The following is an 11274-nucleotide window of genomic DNA, read 5'->3' as shown; positions in this document are numbered from 1 at the left end:
GACTGTAGACATCACTAGTCTAGAGAAAGAGAATAAACCATTGACAAGCATCGACTCCTGTCATAGGAGATAAAATTGATGTACGTAGACTGAGTAAAAAATCTAGACAAAGGAACGTTTGCTTTCTCATTCACACTAAAAAGAGAGCACAGATACTAATGTGATAAACAGAGACGCAGCTAACCTATATTTTGTCCCTTATCGTATAACCGATTTTTTTCAAGAATACATACAAGGAATGAAACTTTATTTGCAAAACAAACTGAGAATTCGTGGCGTCATTGTATTTCTCATTAGTTATTTACTTGTTTTCACACAAAAACCTTTAATACAATATAGTTTATCGGTTAATACAAAGAAGTTTCGTTCTTCTTCTTCTTCTTCTCTTAATATATGGCTTTTTCCAGTGCCATGTCAGCACAATGCACTTTGCCAGTCTCAAGTAGCTTGAAGGAGACACAGAGGAGATTGGCCGGTAAAAATGTGCAGTTAAGATCTTAAACTGTTTACTGTAATAGAAGGGTTAATTTATTGTTAGTACCATAATATAACTATTACATATAATATTACAACTGGGATCACATAGACAGACACACACATGGGAAGGTCAACAGAGAGACATAGATACACAAATTATAGCTTTAGTTTGTTAATTTTAAAAAATTTACATAGATACTTAATATAAGGACTATACACTAACATTAAAACACATTCAACATTTAGAGGGCGGGGAATTTTAGGAGGGAGGATATCGTAAAGTTTAAAGGGGAGTTTGGGACAGGAGAAGAGTATGTGGGAGGCTGATCCTTCGTCTAGACCACATTCACACAGGGAGTTGTCACGCACTCTTAATTTTGACAAGTGGACAGGGGTGGAGGCATGACCAATTCGTAGACGGCTTATAGTAGAGGTAACCCAGCGATCCGATTTTTTATGAAAGAAGAACCAAGGCCGTCGTGGAATGTTAGGTTGGATAGAAGCATAATGCTTACCCTTGATAGAAATCGATTCAGCATATTTTGAGTTCCAAGAGCTTTCCAAATCAGTTTTTGCTAGGGAAAGAAGTTTCGTATTGTTTAAGTTAAAATTTGATACAAATAATATTGTACTTCATGGACGGGTACCGCCCCCTTAGTGATGTGCCTCACATAACGATTACTACGATTGTGCCACAGATTACAGATAATCGGCAGAAATAAATGCTAGTATGTAAATAAGGTGTAATATGTTATTTAATCAGGATCGTGCTATCGCTATCTCATACTCGGTTACACAGTACTTTAATCTACCTTTTTTACTCAATCTACGATGGTTGCGTACCTACCTCAGAACAACGACTTACTTTACTTAAATTTTTCTTTCTTTTAAAAATACTACACAATGAAACATTCAGAAACGCGGTTCGTCCATACAGTATTTACTGTTATTATTATTTAGGAACTTTTATTTTTATTAAATTAAAATATAATCCATTTCTATTTTAATTTAGGCAATTAAATTAAACATTATCTATTTCAGCTTTATTGAGTAAACAATAGGTATACCTAATGAAGTTCTTTGAATTATGAAAATGATTTTTTTTGTTGTAAGAATTTTATTTGAATTCTGAACGCACCTGAAAAAAACTTTATTCATTTATAGAATCTTCTTTGAGCCTTGTGCACGCCTCCTGTGAGAACCTCCTTCACTGCCTGACTTGTGGCCTATTAATCTAGAAACTTCTTATTGAAACCTTCACGGTACTGGCGCCTCTTGTATCAATCATCTAGCGTTTTCCTCGCTGTAGTGTAGCGAGATGAAAATTGTGTGTTTCGCACTATTGCAAATTTATTTGCGCTCGAGCGTTTGAGTTACTCGCTACGCTCAGGATTCTATCTTTGAAGCACTCGCTTCGCTCGTGGTTCAACCTTAGAATCCTTCGCTGGCTCGGAATTCAATACAAACTCTCGCGACAAAATAACAAGTTTGCCACCTTGCATAACAAATAACTATTATTTGTGAGAATTCTTGATTTGCGAGAGGTAATATTTTGAGGGTTTAAAGGTAAGGTAAGAAAAGGCAATTGTGGCCGGTACAATTTTTAATCATACTTGCTGCGTTTTGGTACATCATAATAAGGTAAGTAGGTACTTATTTAAAATAAAAAATAAAATAAATGAACTACCCTAAAAAATATAAATAGGTTTAAATATCTAAGATAACGGTAAACAAGATTAGAAAATATATCAAAATCAATAATATACTTTAAAGAAATTAACAGATATTAACAAACACTAAAACCTCTAACTTAAATAATATGTCGTACTTAAATGCTTTAGGAATCGTTAAAATTACGTAACAATTTGAAAATCATTTCATGTAGGTTGGTACATAAATCATTTCATTTTCCAATATTTTACATTAGGGTACCTAATTAAGGGCAACATAAATGTAGGTAGTGATTAAAATTTATTGTACCTACTTTGTTTATTTATATAAATTATTCTTTAATCAACTAGATCAAAAACTTTTTAGGCTGGTTTAGAATATAGACTGATATGAAATAACAGCATTTATTTTGAGATTGCAAGCATTGGGCAGTATACCTACTGTACCTATTTAAAAAGAACTATTTACTAGTTACAAAAAACAGGAAACAACTTAAAAAGTAAAAAGGATATCAAGGTAGATGCATTTGACGATTCAAAAGTACTTGTACCTAAAAGTTTAATTTAATAAAATAAAATAAAGTAATTTATTTATTCAAGAGTAGGTATCACGTAGGTACATTCTTGATTTCCTTTCTAGCTGGTTTTTAGGATTGACCTCGTAAAATAATAATGTACCTAATTAATTTTGAAAAATCATGATCACAAATCATTTATCTACTACTTATCAATTCCTCTCATGGCCCAGAAGTAGATAAATGTGATTAGAAGACAGAAGGCTTTAAAGGTAGTTATTATTCAGGATTCCTTTGTTATTACCTAAAATAAATAATCGGTATCGATGTATTTTTTTTTTATTAAGTAAGTAAATGATCAAAAAAATAACTGTGTAGATAGGAAATTGTGACTAGGTACTCATATATTATTTTCGAAGAATAGTGCTTATAAGTACTGCTTATCATACTAAATTACTCTACGTACCTACTTATTGCATTTTTGGGTAGGTAACTTTTATTGAGAATATTATTGTTAGGTATATCTACAGGTCTAACACATATTGCAAAGTCTTTCCTTTGAGGATACAGAAAAAATGGTAAACCTAATATACATAATTAATAAGTGGAATAATAAATACAAGTGAGTAAATACCTGAGTAACTACTAGAAAATATGACAATAATATTGAAATTATTTGTAATTTATTAAATATTGGACCATTGGACCATTACACAAGTCGATGTTTCAACGGTATTTTCTACGTAGGTATTACTATATTAACGGCAATATACTTGTTTAACACAGTGTGACACAGTGTTTCTTGACTTTGGGTATTCTCTGTGCCACGGAAAGCGCGGCGCGTTAAACCATCGATCGGTCCCGGTTATTATTAGCATCTGATAATACTTAACTGTAAAAACCTAACGGTGAGATCTATAGAGCGCACTCTGACTTTGCTCAGACTTAAGACACTGTTAAAAAAGACAGCATTATATCGCTGGCATAAATCTGTCTCGTTTTAAACGAAACTTAAGTCTGAGCAAAGTCAAAGTACGCTCTATAGATCTCAGCCTAAGAGTCGAAATCTCTTGCAGAAGAATCTGTCTGGGAAGCGCATTTTTATCCAAAGAGAGAACTCCTACTATTTTTTAAATAAAATGGAAAGTAGTTATGACCCTCAGCAATGAGGAATACGACAAAAAGTTGTCGTAGGGAAAATTCAAAATAGAGTTTCTTTCACACATTGTCTAAAAGTTAGAATACGGGATTTTTATAATATTGCCGATAACGTTTCATACAATTTAATCGCACATCTTACATTGATAATAATTAATAGATAATAATTATTAGACTAATTAAATACAATAATACTTACTATTAATTATTATAGGCAGAACTAGGTCCCATAATAGCTGATTGTATGAACGCTGAACTAGGCAAAAGCCCTAACATTCAAAAGAAGACCAGTGTAAACCTGGCAGCTGTATTGTGTAGGTATTACTTAGTTATAATATTAAATAGATACTTACATTATTATTTTGAGTGTCAGGCAAATCTTTACCCTGCGATTTTTAAGAAATGTGTCCAAAACTTTTAAAATTGGTTCATGTTTAGAATTTCCCTGGAAATAAGATAAGCTCGTTTGTAATAAATCTGCATCATAAGAAAATTGCGAAAAAATATTCACTTATAATACCACAAGAGCTTCAAAATTATCGGGTATTTCCCGATAGGTTCGTTGCAAACAAATAAAGTCGTCAAGCCTTCATTTGTTTGCAACGAACCTTGAGGGAAATGCCAGATAATTTGGAAGCTCGTGTGGTATTCGGGGGATTATTTTTCCGTCCCAAATGTCGGCCAAAATCTCCAATTTTCACAATTGAATTCAACCTGTCAGTTTGACGTGTGGTTAATTTGACTGGATCATGTTTTGTTTTTTATATATAGCAACTACCAGAGAAAATTTTCAAAAAATTATCAGTATAATACCATGTAGGTTGTACCACGTGACGTCGAATGGTGCAATTCTATTGGTCGACATTTGGGTCGGAAAAATAATCTTAAATATTTTATATTTAGAGGGGCGTGGTTAATTTTATAGGTGTAGGGCAGAGGTGGTCAAAGTTAATACAAAAGTTAACTTCGTTATTCGTTAATTCACTGCTTAAAAAGTTAACTTCGATGCACAGCGTTAAATTTTAGTTAACCATCCAAAAATACCTACTCATGTTTCATAATAATATGTATGTATCATAATAGGTGCCGCATACCTAATAGCATTTAATAGGGCACCGAGGTGCGACGATACTGATTTATTCTTCCCTTTCTATAAGTGCCTAAATTCCATGCTGCATTTACACTTTGCATTAATTCGTTAACACGTCGTTTGGCTCGCTGAAAATGCAAATGGAACGTGGCACGAAATTCAACAAATAAAATGACGTCAACAACCAAACTAACGCACTAAAGTTAACGGAAGTTCAATTTAACGAAAGTTAAGAAAACGGTTAATTTTTCACTTTGTTTCACCTAATTTAAAAGTTAAATTTATAAGCAATTTCGTTAACTTGAAATTTTGTATTTTACGAGCTGACCCGACTCAGCTTCGCAGTGGAATTTTTTAAAACGGTTAGGGGGTGGAATTTCTAAAAATCCTGAAACACGTACTTCACATTTCCCGGAATCCGAAATACTAATTTTCATAGATGAAAGTTGAAAAATGACGAACTTTCATACAAATTTTTATTCCCTATTTAACCCCGTTGAGGGTAGAATTTCTAAAAACCCAGAAACACGTATTTCTTGATTTTCAACCAAAACCCTTAAATACCAATTTTCATTGTTGTAACTTTGTTGTTGACGGACTACCATACAAACTTCCATCCCCTATTTTAACCCTCTTAGGGGTTGAATTTCCAAAAATCCGTTCTTAGTGGATGCCTACGTTAAAAAACGAACCTCCATACCAACTGTTAAAATTTCATGTTTCTAGTCCCAGCGGTTTAGGGTGTGCGTTGATGGATCAGTGTGTCAGTCAGGACAAGTCTTCATATATAGGTACTTATATAAATAACTACTTAGTGTTTATCTACCTAAATATTGTACTGTAGGTATACCTATATACTTATAAAATGAGTAAACCAACAATGGGATGATAGATCATGCCTGGCCTTGAAACGCTCTCAAATAAAGCTCTATCGATTTATATGAAAGCTTCTATGGTTTACGGAAAATTAGACATTCGATCTAAAGCGAAAGTCTGTAAAATGGACATCGTTTTAGAACTGCTTTAACTAAGTAAATAAAGGCCCTATACCTAGTAATAAGTGGGAATATTAAAGTTACCTTCTAATGTACATTACTTGTAAATAACCTATGATGCAGTTTTATTACAAAGAGAAGTATCAAAACTCTACACTATGTTTAAAACAAACACATAATTGTATAAGTAGTTTATAAAACCACACAATAGAGAGTAAAGACCAAGATTATATTGGTTTGATGAAAACTAAATTAGGTATAGATACCTAGGTAGAATAGTTTAGCGTTAAAACGATCGTGAGCGATTTTTCATTATTATATTAGTTTGTAGAATATTGTTTGTTGGTAAGTAGCATTACCTTCTTTGTTTAGGTATCTCTAACGATTTAGATACTTATTTGTCGATAGATAGATACAAAAATAAACAATTAGGTAAAGGGCAACTATTACCCGGCTAGCCCTATGCGCAATCGCATAGGCAACAAACAGACAGGGAGAAAGACATAAGTAGTGTTAAAGAGATAGTTTTTGATTTATCGTGCAAGATGTCAAAAAAATACGACTGTAGTACGGAACCCTCGGTGCGCGAGTAGGACTAGCTCTTGGCCGGTTTTTTTAGAATCTACTGCGCTTTGTTAATAAAAGGTAACTGTGATATAATATGTCCATAAAAAATGACTTCTCCTGCGCCATTTTAACTCTATGGGTCAACTGTCATGTCAAAAGTATGGTTCGCCTTTAAAATGAGGACTAAAATCGAACTTTTGACACATACAGTAAAAATGGGAATGAGGAGTAAATTTTTACGCATTATAACTGAGTAGTTTCAATCAATTTCAATCATGAAAATAATCTGGCATGCTGCAATTGACACGTGAATAATAATTTACAGGAGAGACAGGACGCCACAGTTAGTCTATTGCTGTAATTTGCAAACATCTTCTGAATCTACAAATTATTTTGGATATTGATATGCAAATGGGGTTGGTATATCCCACTTTTATAGGTTATCAAAGTAAAATTAGGAATTATGTCACCTACGACCTAGTCATAGAACTAGCCGTGTCGACCTGAGACTCTCGCCTATTGAAATGAACTTAGTTCAGGCTATACAAGTGTTTTGCGCATGTGCAACAGTGGATGTATGCTGGTTATATATGATAATAATAAGACAGTTAATATGTTTGAGGAATAGTACCTAAACCTACATTCCTGAAAATAAATATTGCCGAATTTCATTTGGTTATTTACCTGCATTCGGAAATCGAATGCCTATAAGGAATACGGGCTGCCAAGGAAGTGCAAATGAACGAAGCCATCTTGGACAAGTTCTACCTTCAATTCGAATTGGGATTAGGTAGGTAGGTAGTCCGTAGGTACCTAAGTTATCCGGTGAACCAAATAAGGGCTAGCGACCAAATGTAACGCCGTATTTATAACAAGGCTTTCAGCAAGGCGGTGTTTGCTTTAAATAACGCAAACCACAATTAAACTTAGGTTCCCTACATATAATATTACTAAATATCGACTATAACTAATATTTTAATAGCAAGCTATAACTGAAAAGTTTATCACAGTTCAATTGTTAATAGGTACCTATAAATAAAAATCTATTTATCAAGTTCACGGAGTTAGACAAGTAACATAGGTACTACTGTACATAATTTATATTTTAATTGTAATATTATTCTTATAGTATTTACCTACCTGTTATAAATTGATCAATTTTAATACTTACAACTTAAGTTTCATTGTGATTAAGTAAAATAATTGAAATTCTAAAGTCTCAAAAGGGCTAGAACCCGCCAAAAGTAAGTCGTACAGACAGTTGAAAAAATTAAAATTCTAACTTTTCAAGCAAGCTTATTTCACTAACATTCTTAAAGTTGCCATACACACCAGAGTTTGCCTCATAGGATTGCCTGTAGATACAGTTAAACTGTGAAGCTAAAATGTAGTAGGTATAGATACCTGTTGCACAATTGTTCAGGATTTCCCGGTCCGGTTACCCTGGGCATTATATAACTCCTACAGATAATTCCAGAGGTTTACTTAACACGCTATTTATGGCTGCTTTAAAATTGCTGAATCTCGGATTTCCACTTACGTCTAATCAATGTAGAAATCAATCATTTTTGTCTTACTTATATTTAAAACTTACATAAATTAGAAACCTTTATCATATAAGTATTTATAAGCAACAGGACCGTAAGCGTACCTATTTACTATGTTTTAAATTTAATATTATTATACAAATAATATATTATGCCAAGTTGGTAATTACAGTAGAAGCGAAGATTGTGAACTCGACGAAAAGGGATAGCGCCGAGAATGTAATTACCATGACTCGCATATTTCTCAATACATTTGTGATTAAAAAGTAAAGGATACATACCTACTTGTTTAATAAACTATTTTTTTTTACCATTTTTATTCTCTTCGCATCAGAAGATGTTGAGTGTTGTTCATTATGAACTTCATGGGAACTAGAAGGATATTTTAGGCACTTTAAAGGACTTTGTAAGCAAATGTATTGAAAAATTAGTACTTAGTTAGGTACTTAATTACTATGTCTAGTGTCTACATCGAGTCTTTGGTCTTTACACAATACCTTAAGGCTTAAACGATTAATATTAATATTAGGTACAAGTGGAATCGAGAACTTAAATTTCACATTATTTACGTCGTTGTATAGTTTAATTTAGGTATAAAGTCACACTGCACTTAAATCTTTTATGCTTTTTACAAGTTTTGAGAATTTGTGACATGACAGCAAACTTTATGCGAATTTTGTGCGAATGCAAGTCGGAGCACAAACTATCTTATAAGCGTTCGGAACATCAACGTTCTTGAAAACATTGGCGGGGCTCATACGTCTGGGCGTAACAGATGTAGATCGACGGCGACGTCTCGTCTCTGAGGACGCAAGGTTCGGGGTTGGTGGTCTAGCTGCACAGCGTCGCCTAGCAACGCGGCGTCCTCCGCCAGCGAGTCGCCGGACGCGTAGCCTCTCTCATCCGCAGCCTCGCCTTCGCACCACGACGGAGAGCCGGAGCTGTCTGACCTCGTGCCGCCCACTTCTGCCTCTGTCTCTACCTCTACTGAACAGCTCGGACAAACCTCTGTAATGTATACCGTTTATAAGATACTTCTATATTATTTAATGCATTTCATCTTCGTGTACGTGGCTCTATGTCTTAATATGCATATAATTAAGAGAAAAATATAATTATATTGCCGATATTAGGATGTCTAAGTCAAACTCTAACCAGTCTATAGATAACTGCATGAGTCAAATAATTTAGAACAGTAACTAAACTCTCCGAATATACCAATGTTTATAGACCTTAATATCTACTTTATCATATTACAAAACATGCTTATAGTAAAAGAACTTCGTGAAAGAATGGAGAATAAAATAAAAGAATCATTAATGAACGACTACGAGTTTCACAATAATTCGTAGTAGTACCTCTACGAACTTGCTACGGACTAACATCAATGAGCTCCACGGAAACATTTTTTTTTTGTTTGATGCCAGACCACAAATATTCTGAAATAAAATTCAACTCAATTTGGTTTGAATAGAAAAATGGGTAAATTATTTTTTAAATGTCATACGAAAATATAAGAAGATAAAATGAGAAAAATGGTAAATCTAAATACAACACCATCATTAAGAGCATTCATGGGGCAGGAGCGACTGGGAGGACACAGGAGTAGGACACAAAGATACTATAATACGAGTATACATTCCACACATCAAAAGGGAATGGTTCAGGACTCACGCAGCCGGCGGGGGCCGATAAGAATGGGGCTGTCCCAGGATGTCGGTCAGAGAGAGGTCGACGACGAATAGTCTTCATAAGATGCTGCAATTTTGTAATATTCGCATATTTATACCTATGGCAACGACGTTTTAATTGGTTAAATAAGCAAATCTCCTATAAGTAACCTAAATAAGCATGTGATAATATACTTATTATCACAAAGATAATATACTTATTATCATTAAAAATAATTAGATAATAAAATACTAAGGAATGAATAAACTAGATGATGCCCACGACTTGGGTTTGGGGTTGATTTAAGTTTTTTTTTAACTCTCCGAGAACTCCTTGATTTTCCGGGTTAAATAGTAGCCTATGTATCGTATACCTACTGTATCCGATTCGCAAGCTATCTCTGTACCAGATAGATGCCGGAGACGTCGTCCACGTGGTTTTCAAAAATCCAGAGGGAATTCTTTGATTTTTCTAAATTAAAATCAGCTTATGTCCGTCTCAGAGACGTAAGCCATCTCTGCACAACTTCAAAATTGGTTTATTTAAAAAGATGGGCCGTAAAAAGGTAACAGACAGACAGACATATATGTTTCGCATTTATAATATTAAGTATGGATACAAAGTAGAAATACATATTTTTCATGAATAATACTTATGGCAATTTATCGCCTCTATGCGGATGCCTGAAATACATTTTGTAATGAATAGTCTGGGCTGTTCTTCTTCATGAATTTTAATATAACCTCATGGAACAAGGAAGTAATGTTACCAGTTCATAGAATATTCTATGAAATATTTCGGAATTAGGTATAGTTTACTAACAAACAAGACTCAAGTCATGTTGTCGATAGTTTAGACGATTGGTTTGAACATATGTAGTTAAGTACTTTATTAAAGAAATTTAATTAGGTTTAAAGTAGTTGTGTTTTCTTTATAAATATAAATATAAATATTTGCGTAATATCGGATATATAATAAACTAATATTTCCTGCACACGTCCTACTAAAGTGATCCTATGTTACATATATTTGTAATTATTTTATTTTACTAGTTACCTGAACTATCCGTCACGAGCCGCGGTGGTGTGTCTTCGCGATCTGTTGGTACCACTATAACTACTTCATCGTCCCTCGGCGATTCGTTGAAACGACTAGAAGATGTTCTGGGTCAAAACATAGATACATTAACCGTATCCTGAATTATTAAAATGGTATGGTAAATTAAATGAGCATATAATTCAAATTAATAAGATAAAATAATAATAACGAACATGAAACTTATATTACTACTAGCTGATGCCCGCGACTTCGTCCACGTGATTTAGATTTTTAGAAGTCCCGTGGGAACTCTTTGAATTTCCGTCATAAACATTAATACTTGTCACTCTGAATGTCCTTAACTACTTATTTCCATAAAAATCACGTCAAATCATTGCTCCTTTGCGACGTGATTGAAGGACAATCCAACAAATATTAACAAAAAAAAAAACTTGCGCAACTATAGGGGTAGTGATGCGGCGTTATAGGTTATGAGTAACAAACAAGAAAATAAAATGCTATTTATTGGCAAAGGTATTAAAATTA

The 11274-nt window shown here is 33.7% G+C and overlaps 1 protein-coding gene across 11 annotated transcripts in view; it reads right to left on the bottom strand.

Annotated features, from left to right (window-relative positions):
• Nucleotides 1–2538: 2538 nt before the first annotated feature.
• The window catches only part of KCNQ (KCNQ potassium channel), a 52650-nt gene continuing 43914 nt past the window's right edge, over nt 2539–11274 (bottom strand). For 7 of the 11 annotated variants that reach the window (XM_069506035.1, XM_034974824.2, XM_069506031.1 and 4 more), the window contains 2 exons: nt 10747–10853; nt 2539–9027 (listed from right to left, as the gene is read on the bottom strand). In XM_069506035.1, coding sequence (XP_069362136.1) covers nt 8774–9027; nt 10747–10853 — 361 coding nt within the window. In that variant the 3' untranslated portion in view covers nt 2539–8773. Of the gene's footprint in view, nt 9809–10746; nt 10854–11274 lie in introns of all 11 variants that reach the window. The other 4 variants (XM_069506069.1, XM_069506071.1, XR_011238026.1 and 1 more) reach the window with 3 other exon arrangements.

This window comes from Maniola hyperantus, chromosome 2 (genome assembly GCF_902806685.2).
Source record: "Maniola hyperantus chromosome 2, iAphHyp1.2, whole genome shotgun sequence".
NCBI lineage: Eukaryota > Metazoa > Arthropoda > Insecta > Lepidoptera > Nymphalidae > Maniola > Maniola hyperantus.
The sequence above is the reverse complement of the archived record's forward strand: the minus strand, read 5'-3'. Positions and strand labels throughout refer to the sequence as shown.